This window comes from Lagopus leucura, unplaced genomic scaffold (assembly GCF_019238085.1).
Source record: "Lagopus leucura isolate 7727_CA_CO unplaced genomic scaffold, USGS_WTPT01 Super-Scaffold_100044, whole genome shotgun sequence".
In the NCBI taxonomy this organism is placed as follows: Eukaryota; Metazoa; Chordata; class Aves; order Galliformes; family Phasianidae; genus Lagopus; species Lagopus leucura.
Genome location: NW_024962291.1, coordinates 1,889,881 through 1,917,356, shown reverse-complemented (window position 1 = coordinate 1,917,356; position 27,476 = coordinate 1,889,881). Strand labels below are relative to the sequence as shown.

General features: G+C 38.8%; 2 protein-coding genes across 2 annotated transcripts in view; both read right to left on the bottom strand.

The window, feature by feature from the left end:
• Window positions 1-3,988, bottom strand: part of LOC122187192 (mucin-5B) — a 41,766-nt gene extending 37,778 nt beyond the window's left edge. Inside the window, exons 1-2 of the mRNA XM_042884470.1 lie at window positions 3,892-3,988; window positions 778-1,033 (exon numbers count right to left, since the gene is read on the bottom strand). Coding sequence (XP_042740404.1) covers window positions 778-1,033; window positions 3,892-3,988 — 353 coding nt within the window. The remainder of the gene's footprint in view (window positions 1-777; window positions 1,034-3,891) is intronic.
• An 8,281-nt stretch (window positions 3,989-12,269) lies between these two features.
• MUC2 (mucin 2, oligomeric mucus/gel-forming) overlaps window positions 12,270-27,476 on the bottom strand; it is an 82,651-nt gene continuing 67,444 nt past the window's right edge. Inside the window, exons 33-51 of the mRNA XM_042884469.1 lie at window positions 25,922-26,373; window positions 24,743-24,917; window positions 23,935-24,182; window positions 22,849-23,032; window positions 22,511-22,715; window positions 21,710-21,888; window positions 19,737-19,739; window positions 19,551-19,620; window positions 19,134-19,234; window positions 18,929-18,960; window positions 18,600-18,777; window positions 17,863-17,967; window positions 17,240-17,280; window positions 16,476-16,598; window positions 15,956-16,054; window positions 15,227-15,355; window positions 14,577-14,616; window positions 14,159-14,288; window positions 12,270-12,783 (exon numbers count right to left, since the gene is read on the bottom strand). Of these exons, the coding sequence (XP_042740403.1) occupies window positions 12,531-12,783; window positions 14,159-14,288; window positions 14,577-14,616; window positions 15,227-15,355; window positions 15,956-16,054; window positions 16,476-16,598; window positions 17,240-17,280; window positions 17,863-17,967; window positions 18,600-18,777; window positions 18,929-18,960; window positions 19,134-19,234; window positions 19,551-19,620; window positions 19,737-19,739; window positions 21,710-21,888; window positions 22,511-22,715; window positions 22,849-23,032; window positions 23,935-24,182; window positions 24,743-24,917; window positions 25,922-26,373 (2,747 nt within the window). The 3' untranslated portion in view covers window positions 12,270-12,530. The remainder of the gene's footprint in view (window positions 12,784-14,158; window positions 14,289-14,576; window positions 14,617-15,226; window positions 15,356-15,955; window positions 16,055-16,475; window positions 16,599-17,239; window positions 17,281-17,862; window positions 17,968-18,599; window positions 18,778-18,928; window positions 18,961-19,133; window positions 19,235-19,550; window positions 19,621-19,736; window positions 19,740-21,709; window positions 21,889-22,510; window positions 22,716-22,848; window positions 23,033-23,934; window positions 24,183-24,742; window positions 24,918-25,921; window positions 26,374-27,476) is intronic.

The window sequence follows — 27,476 nt, the reverse complement described above, 5'->3', positions numbered from 1 at the left end:
CAGATTGAAATTAAAGATGTGAATTTTGATTTCTAGAAATTCTGCCCTTCGTGCTCTTTGACCCCATGGCAAGCTGTGATCTGCAAAGGAGGGCCATTTCTGCACAGTCTGGAAATGGTAAACTTTTTCTGAAAGGATGATCTGTTCCTGAGTAACAACAAACAATGCTAAGGTTAGTACCACAGAAATAATGCTTTGGAAAAAAAATACAGATTTTCTACAAAATCCATTTTATAATTAAAGCGTTGACTTTAACTTTCCCCTCTCCTACCCTTGAATAAAGCAGCATCAAGGAAATCTACGCTTTATGCTTTGTTACATACACATTGCCCTTTCTAAACACGTTGTTGTTGGATGTCAGGGGGAAATTCTTCACAGAGAGAGTGGTGAGGTTCTGGAACAGGCTGCCCAGAGAGGTTGTATACCCTGTCCCTGGAGATGTTCATGGCCAGATTGGATGGGGCCCTGGGCAGCCTGGTCTAGTATTAAATGTGGAGGTGGTGGCCCTGCCTGTGGCAGGGGGGTTGGAGATTCATGATCCTTGAGGTCCCTTCCAACCCTGTGATTCTGTGATTCTGTGACCTCTGGGGGCTGTCATTTATGTTCTTCTTGCCATCTCCACTACAATGGACTGACTCTTCATAATGCACTCTTCAGTGTGCTGTTAACACACACAGCTCTTTGAATGGTGGGATACCTTTTCAGACAGATCACACCTTGCTAATACCTAGCAATAAGACCACAACACTAGAAAGCAGCAGCAGTATCTTTACTTACTGGTTCCCATTCACTGTGATGCCTGTCTCTTTCACCTCCAAGATCACTCCATCAGTAGTGACAGTGAAGTAGATCAGGTGACTGTTTTTGTCACTGCGTCTGATTTTGATGTTGAAGTCCTGGTAGCTGTCATTGCAGTGAGAAGCAAAGACGTATGTGCAGGTTCCAGGAAAAGTGAATTTAACGTGGTCAAATGTGTGAAAGTGGAAATTGCCCCAGGTGGTACACTCGCTCCTACCAACAGTGGAGACCTGGACTAAAGAAAGATTCAGAGCATTGAGGTTAATGATTCACCTTGCATAAACTGCTTTGTTTTTTCTGTTGCTGCTGTTTAAAATTGTAAATGGAAAGATTTCTGAATTCAGAAGACGTAAAATCCTGGAAGATGCCAGGATGCACCACAGGTCACCCAAGTTGTTAGCAAAATGGCAGCCTTCAGTCTCAGCAGCTGAGGTTGCACCAGCTTCAGAAATCAGCTCACAGCTGCTTGTTTTTCATCTCAGACAAACTTATTTCTTGGAGCTGAGTTGTATCTCCGTCAATGGTGTTGATAGGAAGGCTGCTCCAAAAGTAATGCCTCTTATTTGATTATGTTGGCCCACAATGTCAGAGGAGGATGTTGATGGTGCAGTAGTACTGTACTACAGTAGTAGTACAGTAGTAGTCCCACCAATGTTCCCATGTTACATTTTATTGCTGTGTAACAGATAGCAGCAAATGGGCAGTCTGACAAAATGGCATCTGACATGGAAGTGCCTATGAAGCAAAGATGTGCCACTGAATGTGGAAAAATTAGGAAGCATTGCTTTTGGAGGAACCTAGATACTTGAAGTGCATGTAAGACATCTCTTAAGAAAGTAATTTCCATACCGTTGAAGCATAAAGCAAATAGGAAGCAAAGAAAGCTACATATAGAATTAAATAAGATATTCTTGCTACATTGTGCTTTTGGCATCTCTTTTGGTCCTATCTGAATAGCAAAGAAAATGAACAACTTTCTTTGCATTGTTGACACATCACATTTAGGAATATCAACACACAACATCCTTCAAGATCAAATCAGAATCAGCCACTGGTATATTGAGAGTGTTATGAGATGTTCAAATCTAAGAAGCAGCATCTTGAAGTCAGAACTATGCAACAAAAGCTCAAGTGCCAAAAGGCTCTTACAGGAATAACTTGTTGAAGAGACTGTAATTTGCTATAGGATTTCACAGCAGTGAAGTGGAATGGTTTAATTTAGCATTTTTTTTTACACAATAATGAAGGGAAATGAGAAATTTTCACTCTTTCTTGGAAGTGTAATTGCTAGAACTACTAAGACAGCAGTAGCAGTCACATGAATTGTTTGTGCATCAAGTGATTAGAAAAGTGTAAGACATTCAAAGCCAAACCAGGAGGTAACAGTGCAAGAGAGCACAAAGTGTGGTTACTCCCAATGGAGTACCTCACACTGGCCAACCAAGTCTAGCAGGCATTATATAAAAAATGTATGCAAAATGTGTTAAATAGGGCGTCACTTTTTTATGATGCAAATTACATGCAGAGAGTCTGCTTTTTTAAGATTAGTCACATAGGACATAAAGCAATTGATAAGCCAGCCAGTGCTGGAGGAAAAAAAAAAAAAAAAAAAGAAACAGCAATAAATGATTTAAATGACTTAAATTAAAGATGAGAAGGCAAAATGCAGTATCTGGCATGCCTACAGCTTGAATATGTTACATCTTTTCATTTAACAACTCCAGTTATCAACCATGGACATCAATATGTGAAGAAAGAATTTGGATTTTTTTCTTACCTATCTGAACTGGTTCTTTCCCCTTGCAAAAACTCCAAATGAGGCAGAAGATCCAAAATGACCTCCCCTTTTTTATTTCCATCTTGCCATGAAGTGGTAACTTGAAAATCCTTCTAGGGAAGTGTTTTTTTTCTTGGCTTATAAGGCAGATTTTTATAGTCCAGGAATTTGGCGTGAGAACAAAACATTGATGGCAGAGTACCTGAAAGGTGGAGCTTCATTCATTTTTCTCAGTTGTCCATGTTCAGCACCCAACAACCCTCTGTCTTTTGGAAAAGACAAGTATCCATTTCTCTCTATGGGGATGGAGAATTGTGCTTTTCTTATCTCCTTTCTTTAAAATGCTTGTTTTCACTTTCATTACTGTGTTGCTTTTTCTTTGATTAATAGCTTTTTCTTTTTTCATAGCACTGGGTTAGAAACAAGCAATCATTGCCATTTTTTATAGTTTTCCTCTTTCTTGCACATCAACACAGTCCTCCAGCTCAAGGAAGTGTTTGTCACTTCTGCTGTCTTGATGGCTGTATTTCTAAAGGTTACAACTAAAAATACTGTAAGATCAGGCATTATGTACAGTTATAAAGAGTCATAAGCATAAAACATTCAGAGGATTCGGTCATGATATCTAAATCAAAATCTTCCCTCTTTTAGTTTGAAACTATTTCCCCTTGTCCTATCACAAAGATCCCGCTAAGGATTCTGTCCCCTTCTTTCTTACAGCCCCCCCTTTAGGTACTGAATAACGCTATCAGGTCTCCCTGAAGGAGGGAACATGTCAAGGAGAAATGATTTCAAACTAGAAGATTTAGATTGGATATAAGGAAGAGGTTTTTTACAAAAAAGGTGGTGAAGCATGGGCCCAGAGAGGTGGTGGATACCCCGTCCCTGGAGACACCCCAGGTCAGGCAGGACGGGGCTCTGAGCACCTAATCTGGTGCAGGTGTCCCCGTTCATTGCAGGGGAGTTGGACCAGACAGCCTTTAAGGATCCCTTCCAGCTCAAACAATTCTATGATTCTATGATCTGAGTCTTCAGGCCAGAGCAGCCCACGGACTTTTTTCTTGTTGGCAGGCAGTGAGCCAGCCTTGAGGACCATGCCTAGCTCACCACTCCACCAAGCTTTCCAGTGTGAACAAAGTTAAATGTCCTAAAACTGCCCCCCAGTTCTTGCAGTTGTTCCCTCACACATTTCTGAGCCACTTACTCAGGTGCAAACATCTGCCAGACAAAGATTTGCGGCTGCTGCTGCTCTTAAGAAAGTCCCGCAGTAGCAGGTGAGAGCATTGTGCACTGCATGAAACATGAGTTCACGTTACCCCTTTCCCACTGTCTGTGCCTCATTAATTCCATTGTCAGTCGCACTCGAGGCAGGGCACTACTGGAAGGTAAAGTCTGTTCTTGAAGCCATGCCATTTTGGCTGCTGTACAAACTGATAGACTTCACAGCACCAGAGATGGAAGTAATAGATTTCTGCTTCTTTTCCTTTTAATCGTCCTCCCCACTCTTCTCCACCCTAACACTTCTGATGTAGAACTGCAGGATACCTAGAAAATAACATAAATCATGAGAATGTGACATTGTAGTTATGAGGATGATCTGAAATCCCACACAGTGCAACAGTAACACTCAGTGTCAGCAGACTCTCACCATAACTTTTAGATTGAGTTTTGATTGATGGAGCCTCCTTCTCGATTTTCCCACATCAAGGCTAGATTCAAAATCTGAATGTAGAACTCTGTTAAGATATAGCTCTTCTTTTTTAAATCATGGTCCTCTTCCTTTCCAATTCCCACATAGGCAATCAATACATCTATTTCATTCACATTGATGTGACAGCAGAAAAAAAAACCAAGAACCCAGAGATCTGATTCCTGACTTCAGAACAAAATGCCTTTGTCTCTGATGGGTAGCACAAAAGCAGCAGGAGCCACATATGAAACAACTGCCAAAGATACAGATTACAGTGGCCCTTACATGACGAAGACATAGTGAGACTGACCACCACAACTCCCAACCCTTTGTCTCTTGCATGTGGTTCGGGGCATGACAGAGTAAGCGGGAGGGATGAGCTAAAGCATGCCTTTGCCCTGCAAGCCTCAGTTAGCACATACGGACCTAAGAGGAACATGAGCAGCACAGTTAAAATGGTGACCAAGGGACAGACAGAATAAAACAATTCATAGAACTACCATCCACTTCTGCTCCATTCAGAAGAGAAAGTAGCATCAGACACCTGGCTGATCTCTCCTGCAAAACAAAAAGGAGAGTAAGGAGACCCAATCCTTTTGCCATGTATCATTTCTTACCTCTGCTTGTCTGCTCTGTCAAATTTGCCATTCCTCTGCCATTTCTTGGTGAGCACAGATCCTGCCTGTGACTAACCAGGGCTCCTGCTGCCAGGTTCTCTGCAGAGAACATGAGCTACATTTCTTGAAAATCACGGGATGCTCCAGTACACTGTAATCATTTCAGAGTGACCGATAGGTTTTTCAAACGAAATTTTTGTAGGCAAATGTGGCAACACTGAGGGTTTCAGAAGGAATACGTGGTAGCTTTTTGGAAGGAAATTCAGACCAACAGGTAATTTATGAATATGTTGGTCTGTTACCATGGAATTGTTGCAAAGGCAGGCATGCAAGTTATAACTAATCCCCCTGTAGTGAAACACTGGGAAAATATCTCTTTCCCTTATTGGGCCCTCCAGCTCACAAGGCCTTCACACAGCTGCAGCTGTACTATCAAAAAGAACAATTCCTTTTGGCCCATTTACAGCCCATTTCATGGATCATTTGCCACTAAGGGGTATGTGATTTTAGTAAATGCAATTGGCAAATATTAACTCAGCTTCTTTATCGCCACTGACTCACTGGAGATAAACCGTCATGAAGGTAATGTAATACATCAGTGACTCACATCCCATGCAAGCTTGGTAAAGGGGCAGTCAAACTGGAGGCATCTTAGGGGTCAACACTGCTCATACCCAGCAACAAGTCTGGCAGTTGCATTTGAATTGCAACCTCTGTCAAAGGGTAATCCCATATGTACTGTAACTGTCCAGGCTACCAAGACGTTTGTAATTCTCTGTCCTGGGTGAACACAAGTGCTGGAGGGTTTGGACTGGAAATTCTCTAGTATTCCAGACCTTTTCAGGCAAAAGTAACTATACTATTTCTTACAATGTATACCCAGTGAGAAATCATGTTTTACCAGCATGGCCTAAATGATAACTAGAGAAATGCTATTTACTTCATTAAAAAGGTAAAGTTAGCTAGGAAAACAACTAGTTAGGAATTGGTATCAAGCCCTGTTGTGCTGACATGGTAACATCTGAAATAAATTTGGCAAACTATTTTGCATAACCGATGATTACAACACTGTTTTGCACCCTCCTAATTGCCAAAATAATTCAGCATGGATTATGTTCTTATCCCATAAAATTCAGGGAATTTACTTCAAAGATTTATTTGGTTCATTAAGTTTGTATCCGCCATACAGTTTGAATTAGCTGGGGGCATAAGGTGAGCTCTATCAGGCAAAGTTGATTGTCTATCAAAGCACATGAAGAATGCCTTTGGTATTTCAATTTTCGTAGGAAATGAGTGGGTGTTTTCTTACATTTACAAACAAAAAGAACTCCTTAACCTCTCATTTCGTCTTAGGGTTCCTTGACCTTTCCAGAACTAATCAAGGACATCAGTTACTCCCATTTGCAGGGAATCAGTTCAGCTGTTCCTTTTCTGTTTTTTTCAAGAAGATGTAGATCTTTCAAAATCCAAACCCATGGATTGCAACGACATGGCCGACTGGTGTTTGCACACACAGGTCTCATTGACCTATTGGCACTTCCTCACATAAGAAAGACTCCCTGCACAGAAAGCCATCAGGAGCCCTTGGGCTTGCTCTACCCAGAAGATTTTTCTTTAAATAACCTTCCTAGTGAAAAATGTGGAGTAGCAGAATAAAGGAAACCCTGACCCCATTTGAGTGAGGATATGAAAATTCTGCTTTATAAATTACAGCTTCATGGGTTTCAGGCTAGAGCAGACACTACCCCCTCCCTTTTGTAAAAGCAGTTTCTTCCTTCACGGATGCCAAGGCAATGCAGAAAAGGCCACTGCATATTTAATACTGAAGTCAGTATAACTGTGAAATTACATGAAATTATACGAAATTACACATGGAGTCACCATCTCCACCACACTGAAAGTTACTAGAAACCCAAAGAAACACAGGATTTGACTTACTGCATTCCTATTCAAGGCACTCAGGCTGCGTATGTTTTCAAAAGGGAGCAGGAGTGTGCAGCTCACACAGATACTGCAAACAAAGAGCAGCTACACTAGTCCAGAGAGACAGGCTATTGAAATGTCATTGCTGTGCCAGGGCACAGGCACTGTGCAAAGCTGTATTCCTCAATCAAAGTTCCTGTTGCTTTTGTTACTGCTTAAAAGAGAGCTGTGTGAAGCAACATCAACCCCAGCTATACTTGATTGCTGCCGAGTAGTTAGATATATATTGCTTCACTTATGTAAGAAGAAAGAGATTTCTTCTCCACCCCTCTCCCCACATGCTTGCAATACTTGCCAGAATGTGAAAATCCATGATGCTTCTCTTGTCATTAAGTCAGACAGAGATTAGCTGCCTGGAGATGGTCTGTTTCACTTCTGCTTCTGTGAGTGAAACCAGCATATGTGTGGCTGACTGATGACTAGTCCTTCCTTTTAGCCTTCAAAGCAAATGAGAATGTTCTACCTGCCAAATATACCACAGAGTTCAAGAAACATGGAGATGTGATACTTAGGGACAAGATTTAGTGGGCAATATTAGTGGTAGGTGGACAGTTGGACTAGATGAGGTGTTTTCCAACCTTAAAGGTGGACTTAGAGGTGTTTTCCAACCTTAAGGATTCTATGATTCTACAGTATGTCCAGGAATAAATTTCCAGGATGATTCTTAGAAGGTATTCTTTGTCTACCACATAAATGAAAACAGAATCCTCTCAGAAATAATTTATGTTGAAGAGGAATTTCTTTTCACTGGAAAATCTCTAATCTCATGGAACTAAGGAAAATTGGCAGCGTTTGGGAGAACACATTTCTTTATCAAACGTGGAGAGGGGAGCTAGCCAGAAGCATAGCAAAATGTGACATACATTGCTTTCTGTCTTTATATCAATCTGCAACAGAAACATGTTTCGATATGGAAGTCGTTGCACTGAAGAAATATCAAAACTACATTATTTTTTTGTAATTTTTATCAAAGTTTAAGTCTTGAAATAAGAAAAAAGTGCAAGTAGGGTTTTTTTTGCTGTTCTAGAGACAAGTTTGTAAAAGGAATTCAAGTATTCTTACATATGAATGCTGAAAAACTGAAACGTTATAGGAAGTCCAGTTTGAAGTCCATGCCAAATTTTAAAAGGCTATGCTGAAAAAAAAAAAAAAGTATTATGATTTTCTGTATTACTGAGGGGAATATGGCTTATATGATTACCTGTTTGGAAGGTAAGCTGTGAGGCTGCCAGTTAAGAGCATGAAGTTTTACAGTAGTCCGAAAAGACTGAGTTAATTTAGGAAATCAGGCTTAGGAAGGGGGCTGCTTAATTAGAACTTGTTTTCCATTAAAATACCTCCCACTCTCCAAAACTGCTGCCAGAAGATGAAATATAAGAAACTGTTCAACAGTATTTCAGCTTTTTGTGGGACCTAAAGTTCACTACAGTTTTCTTTCCTATGACTTTAGAGTTTGTCAATCTATCTCTGCCTTCTCTTTTCACAGTATCTGAGTTTGCTTTGCTACACAAGCTCAAACAGTGTATAACAAGCACCGTAACTACATGATTATTTACTCAGGGCTTTGCCTTTGCAGAAGTCCTTTGATTGGGGTTTATGTGCAGAGTTTCATGTGCTTAGTTCGATGAAGTTTGGTTTAGCAAAGTACAGTTCAACAGTAAACATATGGAAAATTCTCCCTTGCTGTTCCTCTCCCATACATAAAAGGATGATCTCCTAAAATTAAATTACATCATTAAACAAGATAGCAATTAGATCAGAAATCTCCTCCTTGTGTTCCTTTGCGAGGGGTTGTTCTTCTTTTGCATGGGGTTTTTTTCTTCCACTTCTGAATCCTATCCACCTCACCTCAGATAGTAGCAGTGATTTTTTACATGCTGCTATCAAGCATTTGCCTTTCTGGCCTTGGAGCTCTGGAAACAGTTGTCCAGCAATGATTCACGACAGAATTGTGTTCACTTTAAGAGAAAATATTCTGAGAAGTTCTCCCCCTATTAATGGTAGATTCATATGAACAGCAGTGAGTTTCCAGAGCAGCTCCAGATAATTGGGAAGAGGCTGTCCAAGATTGAAACTACCTCCGAAAAAACACCGCATGAGAATAAAAACCATGTACTTCCAGACGTGGTGCATACCACAATCACCTTGCTTGCAGGGAATCATGTAACCTACTGGTGAAAGAGGACTTGGGGTGCATCTCAGGGAATACTTGTGTGCAACCTCAGCGTATTAGAGTAGCCAAACATTTCAGAGCTCGTCCCCAACTGCAGTGCTCTTTATTCGTGTGACAATGGTACCTTCTCTGAGCTACAGTCAACCCACTTCAACATACTGCACTGGTCTCCTTTGCTGGGCTGTAAGACTGCTGCTGCCAGGAAGGATTTGCTTGAGCTTTAGATCACCTCAGAAGAGCCTATATCTGAGGCAGGGATTCAAAACCACAACCTCTAGAGAGCAAGGCAATGATCTTGGGTATTTCAGCCTGCCACTATCTGTTCTTCCTTTCCTTAGACTGTATGTGGCAGGGGGGGGTTGAACTTGATGATCCTTGAAGTCCTTTCCAACCCAGGCCATTCTATGATTCTATGACTGATTCTGTGATTAGGGAAGGCAACAATAGAGTTATGCTTTTTCTGTTTTGTTCACCAGAATGGCCGTGCAGGCTCAAGCGCTGTAATGAAGGCTTTGGGTACAAATTCAAACCCCATGCTTAAAGGCATTTTGTTTGTCTCTGGCTTAGGGATGGTATGCCAAAATGAGGCCAAACCAAGCAGCTCTTGTAGAGCAAGAGCTACGGCTCTGCTTTTGGTGCCTTCAAAGGTGATGTAGCTGCAAGTTCTACTTGCATACCAAGAATGCTTCCTCCTCTTTCAAGGCAAAACTGCAAAGCAACTGGAGATTAATAAAAGTAAGAAACAAACCTAATGGAACCTCTTTGCCAGCAACTGAAGTGGAAAACTAGCCAGAAAGTATAGGAGGAGAAGAATACAAGTCTCAGGTATGGAGACATGCCAGTGTTTCAGCCAATCTGCCAGCCAGATGAACTCTGCTGGAGCTTTTGCTGCTGTTCCTTTTTGCTAGACTCTGGAGGACTACAAAATTCCTGGAGAACTGAGAAATTCTTGGAGGCCAGCTCATCCTCGTCCAGTACCAATGCTTTGGTGAAGTCAGTTCCCTTTTACGTCTTGCTTGGGATCAGAAGATTCCACTACCTCCTCTTTAGCCCCTTAAGGGGCTATTAAAGCTTTGTGAGAGATCTCTTCAGTTAGTCTCCTGCATTTTCCAAATAAGTCTGAGATTGTATCCTGCAGATGCAACAGTTCTTGCTTAAGAAGTTAAATACTTTGTGGGTCAGCAAGGGAAAGTCTCCATTTGCTTTCAAGGGGACTGTGGGAAGGACCAAAACCTCTGCTCACTGCCACTACTGTACTCTTTGAAGGTATGCAAAATTAATGCTTCATTCCTTCCTCTCCCTCAAAGAGACTATTTGTGGATTTCTCTGCTAGAAAAGGTTTTAACTGTTCAAGATTTGATTTTGTCATCCAGTTCAACACAGGTGTGAACTGAACCACAAAGTTCCAAGAGTGCAGAAAGGAGGTTTGACACGTACAGTTTGACCTGGAACTGCAAAGCACTTGTAAGTAAAAGTCTCTGACAGTGCCTCCTTTTGGGAACCTACTTATACAGAGCAAAACCAAAGGGGCTGCTGTATTCCTAAGCACTGTGAAGAACACCACGTTTGCATATGTATCAATTCCTGCCAGAAGAATTTATTTTAGTGCTTACTAAAAGCATACAAATCCTGTGGGGAAATAACAGCATCTGCTATTTTCAGAAGTAAAACTCTACCTGGTAAAATACAAACTCCCTGTTGTAGGCAGCAGGCTTTTTATTGCCTCTAGAGTCATTTTACATTCTTAGCCTTACACTGCCCTGTAGTGGCAAAGCTAAAATCTGCAAGGATACTGTTTACACAGGATGTTTTAACTTCTGTAAATAGAACTAGTTTGCCCATTACTGGGAGGGACAGAAAGAAAACCCTGCAGTGGCATCAAAATGACATAGTTTATCTTTTTCATAGGAAATAAGACAAATCTGTTCATGCCATGAATCTGTTTGTCTCCAAAAACTTTTGGCTGACTCCAACCAAATTTAGCTGCAAAAATGAAGATCTCAAAGATGGCCAGACATCATCAGATTTTTTTTTAAATGGTCTTAAAAACAACTAATGGAAGAGAATGCATGCATTTTCAGCACAGAAGCTGCTAGAAAACAAAGAAACAAACAGAGAAAGTGAACTGATAAATGCCCCAGAACAAAAGTCTCAGTCATATCTCACGATGAACCAACAGCCAGAACTCATCAGAATCCCATGCTGAAGAAGAAATCAGGCTTCATTAGTCTTGGAGCTTGCTACTTAAAGTGAACTTCATTCTTAGATCTGCTATCTCTTCCCCCCCAGCTCTCTAAAAATAGTATTCTGAAGATGAAAAATATCTGGTGTTTTACTTTCTGTACATCTCTACTGGTTTCTGTCTTTCAAGCTGTAACGCATTTGGCAGGGCTCATAGCAGCATAGAATGGACTCAAAAGTTCTAGTACTTCAGGTAGCAAAAATGCATGTATTCAAGTTGATGGCACAGGAAGAGTTACTTTTAGCTCTCAGAAAGTTAAGACAACTATGTTTATCAACAGAGGCAAAAATAACACAAAATAAAATGTTTGCACACAGCAAGCATGTGTTACTCTAATTGTACTTCAGCCGTTTTCAGGAGAGTCTTCTGGCTCTCAGCTAATGCCCTTCAGCTATCTTTGCAATGAGATCAGATAAAGAGGCACTTCAGAACGCAATTCAGTTAATCTCCTTTGGATATCTCCTTTGGTATGGGATGAATGAATGTTGAAAATGGCTGTGCCACTCCATCTCCTGTAGGGAAAGCCTAGATATGGGCATCTTTTTTGTGAAAGTTGAAATTTGAAGATCTCGTGCTATAGCACTAATTATTCATCTCTCAAAGTTCAAACAATGTGAACGGATTTCATATGCTCAAAGCCAAAGGACTGCTATCTTTTGAAAACTGTGAACTGAGACTGTTCTAACAATGCTAAAATGAGACCTGGTGCCAAACTTGATTGAAAGTTTCTCAGAGTCACTTGAATCATTTTATGATGCATTATTCTTTTTCGGATTCAGCAGGCATAATCAATTTTTGGCCCCAGACAGTATCCTCCAGGCAAGATCTTCTAATAGTTCAGTTTTTAGTGAAATGCAAAATTGATACTGCAAAAGTTTGAGAAATAAATCAACAAACTTCCTCTGACTTGAAAAAAAAAATACAAAAACTTTCCTCCTCTTTTAAAACTCAAGCTCATCTAGGTGGTATATGAATAAGCACAAAACCCATTGTTTTTTAAATGTGCTTTTTAATCATTCAGAGAAAATAAGTTGATTATAAAATGATCCAGAGGGGTATAAAATTACCCAAGAGGGGTAACTTGGAAGAAAGTTCAGTGTAATTTTGTACACAAATAAATAGAGCATTGTTCAAAATAACTAGAGAACATACAGGATACAGTAGGGGGAAAAGCTAAGTTCAAAAACTGTCAAGGAAGATCAGAGTGGTGCATAGTTCCTTTACTTGAGTGCTGTTAGCTTTTTTCTGCTTCATTTTGATGTTAAGCTGATGGCTCTTCTCCTGTGATTTCGAGTGCTCTCATCATTTTCTTCTGTGCTTTGAGACTCACTAGATTCTGAGACTACGCACTGAGTGTCCTGACAGCCACAGCTTTCGACATACACATATTTATGTGTAATTGACTCCCCAGAGGGACACTGCAGTTCCACTTCCTTCATGCTAGTTTCTACTTCCTTGCAGCAGGAACAACTGTGCTCCATAGAACTGGCCTCAACAGAGTACCTGTTAAGATGGAGAAAGGGAACATCATTTTGTGCTAGAAACCAGAATACAAAGGAGAGAGTGCAGAATTCCTGCAAGAAGTTTTGTTCTGTATGCAAAAGAGCCATATTTGGGGCTGATGAATTGTCCTGAACCACAGGGCAGTGGTTATAACAATATGCATTTAAAATTCTGTGCATTTGAATGAGATTTTCTTGTAAAAAAAAAAATTGTCTAGATCCTACTAAAGAAATGCAATGAGTTCTAGGAGTTCAGTTTCCTCATATTCCTCTCATCATCCCAGCACGATAGATTTTAAACATGCTGGATCAAACAACTGAGGGCAGATGCAGCCCTGAGCTGAGAAAGAAAACTGCTGAGCCTTGTGGCTACAATGCCACCTATAAAGACATCATATCAATCGGCTGCAAGAGGTACAGTTGTATCAGATGAATCCAAGTGTGTATTCCAAAACAAGCAGTGTTAACAAGAAGAGGAACCAGTAGCTCCTTCTGTTGCTGTCTCACAGTAGGGTCTTTTTTTGCAGCATTTTGTCCATACCAATGCTGACATGCAGAATCTGTTAATATCAGACATCACCATGAACTCTGTCAAGAGCCATCTTTTTCTTATGCTTGCATGCAGAGGCAGCTCCAGCAGGACTGTGAGGTATTTGAAAATGCTAATAAAACCATCTGGCTAACTGGAGTTCAGTCTCAGAGTAAAACCAGTTTTCTTTCATGTAAGGTACCCAGTGGTACATGCAGCAACAGGCAGCAAGTGACAGTTTATTTGGGAATCTAGAATTATATTATTCTGATGTGTTTTAATAGCTTGATATCGTGTGTCACACTAGCCACTTTCTTGTAGATTTTCAGGGAGTAACATATAATGAAATTACCAATGCAACTCCTAAGGCATTTGTTTTCTCAGTTCTTTACTGTATAAAAATTGTGCATGTTTGAAAAGATACATGCCTATTTCATTTTCTATGTTAATGTATATGTTTATATGCTAACTCTTGAAAGGCAGCTTTTCAGCTTATGAATATCAAGACTAGCTACTCTCTGGTCTCATTCACATTACAGGAAATAATCCATATTCTCTTGCACTGACTTCTGTCCAAGACAGTCTGACACAAATGAAAGACGAGTCACCTCTTAACATAAATGGAACTTGCCATAGCTGTCCTAATCCCAATGCAATCCAGTACCCTTTTCTGCTTTGTGTTGTGAATCAACTGCTGAGTCAGAGATTTCATGATTTTGTGCCCGTGAGTTTGGGAGTTGATAGTTTTAGTCTTCTGCAACTCTGTAGTCCATCAATTTTTTGTTCCTTTTACATAAACAATGTCAGTTGCAGAATTCAAATCTCATTGTCCACTCAGTTTACTTACAGTGAAAAAGTTTCACATGTTCCTTCACATTCAGTCAGGACAACTCTCTCCAGAGAACGGCAGTTCTTATAGACAATGAAGTCTTCTCTCTCACGGACAAAGCATGGTGTGGGGCTATCCAGAGGTACACCTAAAGGAAAAGATCAGAAAATGCTTTCAGTGAAATAGCTCCATTTTTTCCCTGAAGTTCAGTACACTTGGCTTTGCTAGTGCACTGGAAGAATTGTCTTGAGAGATCTTTCTGCTTCAGTTTAAACCCTCCCATACAGATTGGGCACTGAATGCTTGGAGTAACAAACATAAACACAGGTGCATCTATGTAAATACAAACATATCAGCCTCTGCATAATAAAATGGGCTGATTTAAGAAGAAAATTCATTTTCTGTACTGTTAATTCAGGTACACTGACATACTTACAGGTTTTGCAACAACCATTAGGTAAGAGTGTAACAGTTCCCTAAAAACAAAAAAAAGACAGGAAAAATAGTATTATTTTATTTTCCTGTATTAAAGACGTTTTTAGTTCAATAAAAGAGGAGAGCTATTCTTCAATGGCTAGAAATTACTAGCTAAAACTCTAGCACTTATGAGAATAAACAAATGAAATGGTCTATAACAGACTTGAAATCTATCAATTTTTACTGAGGACTGCAGAAATACAGGTGAAGTTTTGAAGGAAGTCTACAATAACCATCAAACCACTCAAAAAAATCACAGAATATCTTCTCAGAGACTTCTTTTCTATATTTGTATGGTACATGGTGCTACTGCCTACTGACTGGACAGCTTGTATTTCTGTGACATTCAAAAAACGTGGTTCTTTTTTAGACACGACCAGTTTTTTTGGCTACTAAGAGAGTTGACAGAAGAATCTTAAACTCTCAGTCACATATCTTATTTAATACACTCTGTAGGTCTGCACATAGATGAAGCAGAAATCTGTGCCATTGGGACAGAGAAACTTTGGAGAATGATCATCAGAATCAATTGAGACATTGTTTAATTAGGTGAATGAACTCAACTGAAGCAATTTATGCATTGAGGGTACGTTTTCCATATGTACTTACAGGTTTGCAGCTCTCCTCACTGAATGCAGGACACGTAATTTCAGATGTGGAAGAGATAAGCTGGTTCTTGAGATTTGTACAACTGTAAATGGTGCAGTTGTTGTAAGGATCATTTGTAAACTCTCCAGGCTGCAAGTGAAATACAAAATGTAACAGGAAAAGGTGAAGGGAGCTCAGAATGAAATGTTTCTCTCCTCTGAAAATGACTTTCTTACTGTTTCTCAGTTAGGTTAACAGCAATTTTGAATACAGAATTTTGTGTACATTTCAGTATGCCACAAGTGGAGAGAATCTTCAGTTTTACATGAAAAAAACAGCACTTACAGCACTTAAAGTACATTAACAATACTGGCAAAGTCATTCATGCCTATGAATTTTGCTTAGGGAAACCTAAATAGGGACAATAAGATTGTTTCATATACAGGCTTTTCTAACATTCTTCAGTATACAGAAACTAAATAATAGAGAAAATTTCAAGCTTCTAATCACCAATAAATAAATAAATAAACAAACAGTACAAAAACCTTTCCATGATATTACTGTCTTGTCATTCCACAAAAAGCCTTTCAGAAAATTTGATTTCATTAATCCTTCATGCCAAGATACTGTAGATTGTCTTTGCTTTAGGTCTGTTGTTGATATTTCAGATGTGAAGTTACATAAAGCCTTATCTTTCAAAAAAGAACATTCACAAATTTGGTAGAGAAGTAACATGTAGAGCATACTTACATTCAATATGAGACTGGAACCATGTGATGTATGTATAATACACTTTGTCTGCACACATTTTCCACAACATTCACCTTCTACTTGTTTCAGTTCATATCCCTACATAGTAAAATTAGATTGAAATAACAGCAGTGATAGATGTACTGTGGAAAAATAATTGAAAACATACCAACCCATGAATTGCTTATGCCTTGAAGCATACTCTAGAATGGTTACAATGGTTAAAAGGCTACAGATGGAATAAACTAAAGACTTTGGTAAGTATGCCTAAAAACTAAGTATCATTCCATTAAGTGCACTGCTTCAGACATTTCTTAGCTAATCCTCCCAAGGTGAACTGTTGGTTATACTATCATGCTACACAAAATAGATAGCTCAAGAACAGTCAGTGTCCATGCTGTAGCTGGATTCTCACTTTCTGCCCCCCATACATAATAGATGCAACTCATTGATCACAATGTTTTTTATGGACATGGATATTATGTTTGTTAATTTTGTTAGTTTTACATTCATCACTTACTGGTTCACAGTATGTGTTGCATGGAATGTGTTCACAGGAGATGACATTCAGTTGAGTGCTGATGTTAACTTCATTAGTGCAGAAGCAATCATGACACTTATCAACAAAGACTGAGGAATTAGGCTACAAATTTAAAGAAACAAAGTTTCATATATTAATGAGATATGGCATGTAACAGACATTTTTTAATTCCCAAAAAACCTCTAAATCAAACCATGGAATAGGAATTTATCATGAACGTCACTGGAAATATATTTGTCTAGTTGTTTATGAAGACAGTATAAATAATATTGAATTAAACTTCATATGTGTTTACTGAACTCCTATATAGCAAAGATAAACTCAGACATTAAAAGCTAAGGAGTCATATAAACATATCTAAGAAAATAGTTACTAGACCATAAAGAAATTATTAAGGATCTATGTCTGCTCAGAGTAATCTTTCTTTACAAATAATTTCTGAAAGCATTAAAATTAAAATTGAAAAGAAGTACTGACAGTAAGCATGGATTGACTTTCTAAAATGCACAAACACTTCACTCTAAAGCCAAATCTAGCTCGGATACTGACATTTAAGAACAACTCTTTATTCACAGCAACCTTTTCAAAAAAATATTTAAACACTATTGAGCTGAAAAATCCCTGATGAAAATTGAAAATTTCTAAAATATTGCTGGATAAACTTCCTTATAGCACTTCTATTAAAGTATGCTGAATGGTCTTTTAAGCATTTTCAGAAGGCTACTGAAATAGTCTTAACTTACCAAGAACTCAGCATTCTGATGTACACAAACACTCTTGGGAACTGTTAACAAGAAAGGAGATAGGCAGTTACATCAGAGAAAAAAAGTCCTTACTCCACTCTAGTCACACTCATTTCTTCCACAGTGAATTGCAACGCTCATGTTCAAATACATTGGTTATTCCACATTTCTGGTAGCAGATGTGGTGTACGTAAAGTAAAAGAACAAATACTTAATGAGCAACAAGGGAGGAAGCTTTAACCCAATACACATAGTCCAGTTCCTAGCCAAGAATGTCCATGTAACAGTTACAAGAAGTTCCCTGTATCAATTATCAACAATCTATCTTCTCCTAGATGCATTAACAAAAAACACATTTTGCTAGGTTAAGCTGAGACCACAATCTCAGTTAATTCTATAGCAGTTTCTACAGGCACCTACAAGCAGGAAAAATGCACTTCAGTTGAACTCTATCTAATTTCACAGTTGTAATACCACAATATTACTAAAAAAAAGTTAATAGTAACCAATTCATGGAATCTGACTGCTTTCATTAGGGTACTGCATGCAGTCTCATTAAATCTAATACCAAATTATAAAATATATAATGCTAGTCATTTAAAACATATTTCCAAAGGACTTACCACACTGGTACACAGGACAGCACTCATCACTGGGAATATAAGACTGAACTTCAAATCCCAGCGTACACTTGGGGGGTTCAGTTGTGCACAAACTTGTGTTGCATTCTGAAAAAAAAAAAAGGAATAACCCAGAAATTACATTAAACCACAGGTAAGAAAAGGTATGTCTCGGAATCCCCATTTAAGCAATATTTCCTTGCTAAGAAATATTCCAGACCCTCCCCAAAGAAACAAATTACACATGGAAGATGCATTTTTCCTAGTGAATCCAGGCATCAGGCACTGGATGGGGAACTACACTCTTGTTTTTTTTTTTCCCCAGTACATAATTACCAAGTGTAAGAAAAGTATTACAACTCTTTGCTAAGAAATCGTGGGTGACTATTACACTACACTCTCTCTCTCCAAGAGTGTAGGCAATTGTTGCAAAATGAAAACCATCCAGCCACAGAGAATTCTGTGATCCGGCTGAATTTTACTTGAAAAAAAATCTGATTCTAAATTTAAGAACTGTAGATGCAGTTATGTTGAATCCCAGAATAGAAAATTCCATGTTGTGTCACAGCATTATTAAATTATTTGTTTATTTATTTATTTATTTTATTTAACACTAGACAAACAGACTTAAGAAAACATATTTCTTGGCTCCCTACTTCATGTCTTCAATGCTTACCTAGCTCTTTTCATTCCTGTTCCTAAAGAATAGAGAAAGACTAGAAACAAAAGCATTAACTCACTGCAAGTGACAATGGGGCAGCAGGAATCTTCAGAGTTGACTTCAGTGACTTCATAGAAGCCTTTCCCAGAACAACTCCTGATATTTTGTTCAGGACATTCGTGAGGTTCACATACAATGCCATTTCCACCTTCCAGGCAAACACAGTCCTGGCAGTCTACTATAAACTCTTCTCCAAACTGTCATTAAAGAAAATAAAGTGAATGATTGCATAGAGAACAACAATGAAAACAGCAATGAAAAGCTGGGGAACCACAAAACTGCACCAGGCTACTTTCTTCTCCCCATACCCAACCTCGCCTTGAAATACAAAAGCAAATGGCAGCATACCTCTCTTGGTATCAGATCCAATCCAACACAACCTGTGAAAATATCAAAATAAATTTGATTACTACTCAAATAGCAGTAGATATCTTCACTATATGTTGTATGAATACAGTGTATGAATACCACATACAGTCAGATCTATGTTGAATGCATCAGAACAAAATAAAGAGGAAACAAATAAGTACCCAACTGAAGTAGTAAAACTCACCACAGGTATTTACACAGACATCCACACCAGAGTCATACAGCATTGTACCATTAGGACAGAAACAGCCTTCTACTTGTTTAACTGAAGTTTCATTATGTGTACTGTATGAGACAAAATGTTCAGAAGAAAACCTTTACTATCACAGGCACACAGAGGAAGGTTAAGCTGAATAACTATTAACTGGAAATACAGGTGCAAATAATTTGTACTTCTGAGATTTAGAAATTGCCATTGTTTGCATTTGGTTTAGTTGAACAACATAAAAAGTACAGGCATCTGTATTTAGAATCAAGAGAATAGTGGTAACAAATGAAATAGTCAGTGACAGCAGGTTGGTTGATTTCTCTAAGTAACATATGCTTCAAATATGGCTGAAAATTTGTATGAGATGTAACTAACAGTGGAGGAATTCTTTACCTTGATTTGCAGGTTGTCTCTTGAATAGGACCACATGCTCTATATTCCTTATGTTCGGAACATTCATAAGCTGGAATGGGAGAATAAAAAAAGAGGAAGAGCTCAATAAGAATATTATACAAAGTTCTCATGACCTTATGGCAAAGAATTAAACATTAAGTACTTATTTTCCTATGTACGCTTGACAACCTTAAGAAGCAAAGAGGTTAAATAGATATCAGACTCAAGCTATTTTACCACACAACACCATTGTTTACATTCAAGGAGATAAAGCCAGGAAACTACATCTTGATTACAATTTTGTCATAATTGAGATCTCTTTTGTATAAGTTCTTAAAGGGACATGTATTCCTACCCTCCCATTCTCTTTTGATTACACTAAATAAATGAGTCATCTGCCAATATCTGCAAAATATACAGTTGACTGCGTGAAAAAAGAGAAATATCTACTAATACAGATCTTTCAGACACAGTAAATGGATGTGTATTTTTGCAGACTCATTTATTACTTCTATTGTTAAAAATACACCTGAAAATAACTTGAAGAAATTAATTATTTATTGGTGTGATTTATTCATGTCTTAATTGCTCAGAAAGAAATATAACCTATCATTAAGGCATTATTATAGAATGGTTTGGGTTGGAGGGACTCGTTAAGATTATGTAGTCCAATTCCCTGACATGGGCAGGTACATTTTTCACTAGATCACACTGTCCTGTTAAACACAGCTTTGAACACTTTCAACGATAGTGCAACCACAACTTTTCTGATCCACTGTCTCACCATACTAATCAATAAACGTTTCTTCCCTCTTTACACTCTATACACTCTATACAGTCTATACACTGTGTACACTCTACAGCTACCCTCTTTCAGTTTAAAATTATTGTGCCTTTTATTCTTGCCAATTATTGTGTTACTACAGGCCTTGGTAGAAAGTCTTTCCCCATCTTTCTTATTCAATGTCTTTATTTATTGAAAGGCTGCAATAAGGTCTCCCCACTGCCTTCTTCTTCTGGCTGAACAACCCCAGTTCTCTCAGACTCTACACAAAAGAGGTGCTCCAACCCTCTGATCATTTTTGCAACTTTCCTCGGATGCACTCTACCACACCCATATCTTTCACATACAAGCACTCCAGGACTGGACGCAGTACTGCAGGTGCAGCATTCCATCACCTAGTCTAGTGATATTGGCAATTTTGTTCTGACCAAGGTACAGGACATTGCACTCGGCCTCAGTAGATTTCATGGGCCCACATCTCAAGCAGGTTAGGGTCTATCTGGATGGCATATCAACTGCATCACTCACTTGGTATCACCTGCAAACTTACTGAGGGTGCACAATGGTCCCACTATCGATGCCATCGATTAGCATTGGTCCTTTTCCTAACTACCATGACTTTTCAAATCTGATGGAGTGTGGTTTAGCAGCTCCATCAGCGAGTTCCCTTTGGGATACTCTTTGTCAGGTCTCATGGACTTGTGTATGTTCCAGTTGAGCAGATGTGAGACCATCTGATGTTCTTCCCACCACAATGGGAAGGACTTTGATATCCCAGTCCCTGCTTGACTGGACTTGAGATATGTGGCAAGGATGATTACCAAAGAAAAGTGAGGCTTTTCTGACTAGCAATACCTGTAGAAGCCCATCTTATCATTTTTCACATTCCTTGCTAAATTCAGCTCTAATTATCCATTAGCTTTCCTGATTCCATCCAAACACTGTCCCTGTATTCTTCAGGACACATGACATCAATTTCACTGCCTATGCATTTCCTATTTGCTTAACAGTTCAATAAGAAGACATACATCCCAAAAGATGCCCCTCATTGTTGGAAAGCCTTGGTTGCTGGAGCTCCATAGTGGCTGGTTCTATGCAGATCCCTGTGAACTGATAGCTGGGGCAGCCAGCACTCCCACACTCTCACTTAGCCCTCTCCTTAGACCTGCTGTTTGCCAGCCAGCCCCTCCACACACACAGCCCGAGGAGGGCAGTGACTTGGAAAGCTCCTCAGATGCCCTCCAGGCACCCTGCAAGCATCAGCAGCTACTGTTGCTGCTAGCACCAGCTTCCTGTGGTTTAAACTGAAATAGCTGAAATAAAAGTTCAATACAAGATTCCCTTAACAGTTCAAGATAAATGGCCAAATACTTACAGCAAACACCGTTGGTATGACTTCTCCAGTCAATGCAAACATTTTGATCGGCACAGACAGCTGCATAGATCTGCAGACTTGAGCATTCCAGGTCCAAGTCGGGAAGCATACAGCTATCAAAAACACAAGCTGCGTAGTACTTATCAGGATTAACAACTCCATGGCACTTCTCAAACACACTAAAAATAGAAAAGTACATCATTATTAGTTACTGAATTATACATGATTTCTCCAATGTGCTAAGCATGTTATATTGTGGTAAAAGTGACACTTCAGGAGATGTGAACCAGGATTATTATTGACAGATTTCCACTAAGAGCATCTGACTAGACTGCAACCTTCCAACGTATTTTACAATATTCTCCTCTCATCCACAATACACCCATGCACCAATATTTTCACTCTAGGAGCTACATGAATATTATGAAGTATAGTCATTAGCTAGTTTTCACTTTTTAATTCTGACACTAGGTTCAAAAAACTAAGATTTTTTTTCAGTTGGTCTCTTTGCTGCTCAGAGAACATGGACAAAGACCACTCCACCAGAGTGGAACGCAGCACAAAAGAATGTAAGAGCATCAAGTAAGGCTAATGTAGCAGCCAGAGGGTTGTGAGTAAAATCTGTCAGCAAAGGATGACATCTTAAAATGGCAAAAGAAACAGAAGAAAGCCGAGAAACCCACAGAGCTGCAAAAGATAGGAGAGTAGTTAGAAACATTTTTATTGAGAAATGAACCCCAAAACTGTCATCACACTTGAAAATCAAATGCTTGTATAAACACCAGAGGAATGCATGCCTACCTTCCCCAAAGAAGCTCACAGAGGGAAGATTCTTTGCAAGGCTTCCCTGTTGTTGTGCTAGGTGCTTTTGTAGGAGTTAGGCCTGGAGAGCACTGTGGTTTGGACGGATCAACAACTTGCCAATAATCTGCCATGGTTTCACAGTTTTCTGCAATATTTCCATTTGGCAACCTGCAGTCATCTGCTGTGTTGTTACTGCAAGTGCCTAAAATGGATAAGAGAAAAAAGAATTCACTCACGGATTCATTATCAAATGCCATTCATCTTTATGGCAGGGCTGTGATTTACCTGTTTGTAGTTTTCTGAAAGTACAAAAAAAACATAAGAATAAGCCTTACCACACTGTCCTTGAGTGTTGTTTCCAAACAGGCTGTAGGGCATTCTGATAGAAAATGACAAGCCATTGAAGGTCACATTTATTTTAAGCTCAGGAATTTCCACTACACTATTTATGCCTGACTCATAGATCTTCAAGCCAAATTTCTTATAAGGCAAAGCCACAGCCTGTTTATTTACAGTCACCTAGTAAATAAAAGAAAACAAAAAAGAGACATGCATTTCATTTGACTTTAGAAAACAATCAACTGTTCATTACTTTGCATTGGAGATAAATTTGTAAACACTTCTAGTTTATAAGAAATGTCCCTGTTTTTCCTTATATGATACTGGAAAGCCAAACTTGCCTTCTCCAAGCCGGAAAGTCCTATCAGTCATTAATAAATTAGAATATACTTAGGAGTTTAAACACTCTACAGATTTCTTGGGATGACTAGGGCATTAAGTACTGCCTAATGCATCCAGGATACTTACAACCATCTTTTGTGATGCATTTATATCAAACTAATTCATAATACTCCTATACAGTAATGTTCAATGAAAACTGGACAAGTCAAGTCTAAAAACAAACATTTCTCTCTCAATTTTGAATCCCCAAAATTGGGAATTATATTTATCAGTTAAGCACATAAGAGTCCCTTCTCTGAAAAATTTAAGAATACCAATCAAAGCTAGTAATAATTGTTTTTTAAAATGGGTAAGCCCAGTTCTTTAATTCCAATGTCTAGTTTACATTCTATCCTCCCAATCAAAATCTAATCTTTTCCCTTCTTACACAAATATCAATTGTAAATTAATTTATTTTATAACCTTAACTCTTAGCCATTCATCCATATTTACGCACTTGTGAGAGAGAACACACTGCAAAGATTTGTAATAAAAAAGGAAAGGAGTTGTTGAAACTTTTCCCAGCATTCAGATTCAGAAAAGCATCCCTTCAATGCAGTACTAGTTAATAATCCAAAACGTTTTAAAATCTGAAACACACATTCAATTTCTAATTTTCTCCTAATGCTGTGAATATAATTACGAGGTTGATGACTTATTAATATTTCTGTCAAGAAATGAAAGGTAACTTCCTCCAATACCTCTACTTCCAGGGTATTTGGTTTCACTGTTTCAATGCGCACTTCCTGAGTCTCATGTCTCACAATGAGCGCTCGTGGACAGGAAACTACATCTTCTGCGTCACAATGGTAGTTATCGATGTAGATACCAAAGTTGTCAACTGTTTTTTCAATCTCTTCCACAAGAACATATGTGCAATTCCCTTGATAGCTGTAGTACAATCCATCAAAAGTCAAATAATGTGGGTCTCCCCAGCCAGTGCAGTAACCTGCGAAAACATACAGCCAGGTTAACGACTTACGGAAACATCCAGAATCCAATCAGACTACAAATAAAATCTGTAGGTGTGAGATTCACCTACTCTAACTTAAAGAATTTAAATATTTAAAGTATATCTGTCAATGCACGAGCACTTTTCTAGAACTTACCCAAAATAGAAAAGAATCCAGGGACTTGCAAGGCACTGTTTATCCAACTTATTTCTGAATGACAACAGAGAATAGGACTAATCGTGCCCTAGAAGTACTATTACAGATTGCCTAAACAACTATATGCAGATTTGCAGTCTATAGATGTTTGCATCTGGTCATTTAAAACCCCTCAGGAGAACGATTTGTTCTACTGGCAAAACTGTTATGTAGAAATGATGGAAATCAAAGTAAAGTCCCCCAGTTAGCCAAAAAGAACCAATGAAGCACTCTAAACAGACCAACACTGGAAGTCTTAGAGAACATCTTGCACAATATTTGTTCCCAATAAATAGTGCTGTTCTTTACAGTTGCACTGTTCCCACAGGAAATAAAATATTACACAGAATATTATACTTACAATCACACTCCCAATGCCAACAGCACTGATCATCATCAATGACTTGCACAGGAGCGAGCCCATTGGAACAGGTGGGTTTAGGAGGTGGCTCACAGATTACTGGAACAATCACAACAGTATTGTTTTCTACACATATAGCCTTGGTGCAGTTACACAGCCACCACGACTCGCCTGGCTGTATTTGGAAAGAAGTTAAAAAAAAAAAAAAAAAAAAGCCTTATGAAGCAGTCAGTTTGAATCAGACTACTAACATTTATGCCTGAATATCTTCTACAAAGTTTTAAAACGCCATGTGTTTATTGGCAATTTTCTTCCCACCAGAAGTCTGAAACTGGGAAAGAAGAACAGCATTCAGCACCATTAAGGCCTGAAAGCTAGATTTATTCAAAGTTGCTGAGTGAAAGGCATAATTATAACCGCTAAGCCAGTAAACAAAAAGGGGAATTGCTTTTTTCAAGTCTAATTTGTTTAAAAGTTAGATATCTAATTTCACCACCTAGACAGGGAAAGAGAGGATATGATCAACTCTGTTCACAGACGTCTACGGAAGCTACAGTGAAAACAAGCTACTTGGAGTGTAATGTATTAGATCACTATATGCATGCGTTGTGAATGTAGGCATTTTTTTCCATCTTGCTTGAGTTTCTCAGCCATTCAATAATTTTTATCCCTGCATAATTAGAACTTTCCAAAAACCTTAGAATTGGAGTGAAAAAATCATTGAATATGGTGTTCTGTTCCAAAGTTAGCTCTTTAAATCAGTCTACAACCGAGATAGACTTAGTTCAGCCCTTAATTTTCTTGGGCTGTACTATGAATACAACAAACTTCTCATCACACACTAGACCTATTCAAAAGTAGAAAAAAGCAAAGAGAGTTTACTGCCTTTTAGCCCTTGGTTACCTCCTCAGAAAACTTTTTGATGAGAAAGAGAAGGATTGAGCTGCAATCTAACATCTTGAAGAAAGATTTTTTAAAACTATTATTGAAGAACTAATGCCAGCATAAACACTATAAAATAAGAATTCACTAGAAGTCAGGCTGATACCCAACAGAACGGGGACAAACAAAATGGACTGATAGTTAATTTCTATCCAGATTAATACATGCACTCTAAACATTCACCTAGACTCCTACCAAAGCACAATGATAAAAATAAACATAATTAAATTCACTAACCGCATAAGATTCATCAGGTGAAATCGTACAATTAGAGCTGGCACTGGTAGTTGAACTTAAAGTACTGAGTGTAGTAACTGTACTGTATGTAGAGCTTCCTGAAACGCTGACTGTACTTGATATAGGAGTTGTCCCAGAAGTAGTTGCTGAACCGGAGGAAACAATTTCTGAGGTGGTAATGGAGGTTGCAGTGACAGTACTAGAAGAACTAGAGGTTGTTCCTGAAGTGGTGGTAAAGGGCTTCGTAGGAGTTGTTCCAGATGTTGTGACTGTTGATGGAACTGTTGAAACTGAAGGTGGTGACATACTGCCAGATGGAGTCAACAATGGAGAGGATGCTGCTGTAGTCTGTGTACTAATGGGTGTAGAAACTGAAGCTGTTGAGGAGCTCTCAGACACTGTGGTCGTACCTTCGCTGCTAAAAGAACCCGTAGTGCTGTACGAAGAAGTTCCTGAGAAAACAGACAGTTGAACAGTTAGTACCCACCCTGATGTCATACAAAGAGCACAAAGTAAGGGAGCCATCTCACCCTGAAAGGAAACAGGAGACAGCATGTCTACACAACAAAATTCAGGTAGCTTGGACAGAAATGTAAAGAATTTTGGAGGTGGAGTACATTAGAGTGAAAGAAGAGGGATCACAGTTCACACTGCATGAAATCACAGGGCCTGTATCCAACAGAAATGCCTGTGATCCAAGCTACTGGCCTGACTGGCACTGAGAAGATCAAAGAGCAAACTCTGCTCTATAAATCTCTCAGGTCTCCAAAACCACCCTCTCATTCCTTTCATAGTCATTAAAATTAAATGCCTAATTGCATAACTGCTTTGAAGGTGATCAAGCCATAGGCCTTAAGGAAGGACCTTTAAAACTGTTGTCAACAAGCATAATATTAAAATTTCTCCATGACAGACAGAGACCATAATCAGGAACATCTTGTATGAACTCCTACAACATGAAGTGAAGGTACACATGGCAGATAAAAAATTCAATACCTGCACATAAGAGTACAGGAATAAAGCTGTGAAAAAAGGAAAGAAGACCTAAAAACCCAAGGTCTAGCAGAACTTGAAATAGAAGTGTAACAAGAACAAGAACCCTTCCTTTATGCAAGAGGCCTACAAATCAAGATATTCTCTCCAGCTAAAGGATGAGACCTCACAGTACAAACGGTAATACTCCACATATTATCACTACGTACATCGGTGAATCAGCGGACTCTGACTGACAAAAAAATTCCACCACATCTGGATAAATGAACAATAATCATTATCCTGTTAACAAACGCACGATCCTACCCTTAAAACACCAAGTTTGTAAACAACACCTGAAGATCCAGTCTTTTAAGGAACACAAAAAGATAGCCTTAAAAAACCTCGAATTACACAGAAAGAATAACATCAAGTGCTAACAGATGGAAACACTGTTAACAACAAAATGCAAAACCTGAAGGAAAGACCAAAACATTACCTGCAGCAGTTCCAATGAAGAAGAAAGGGAGATTCTTCCTTACCTTTTGCTGTCACGCTCTATTCCATGGAAAGACCACCGTTC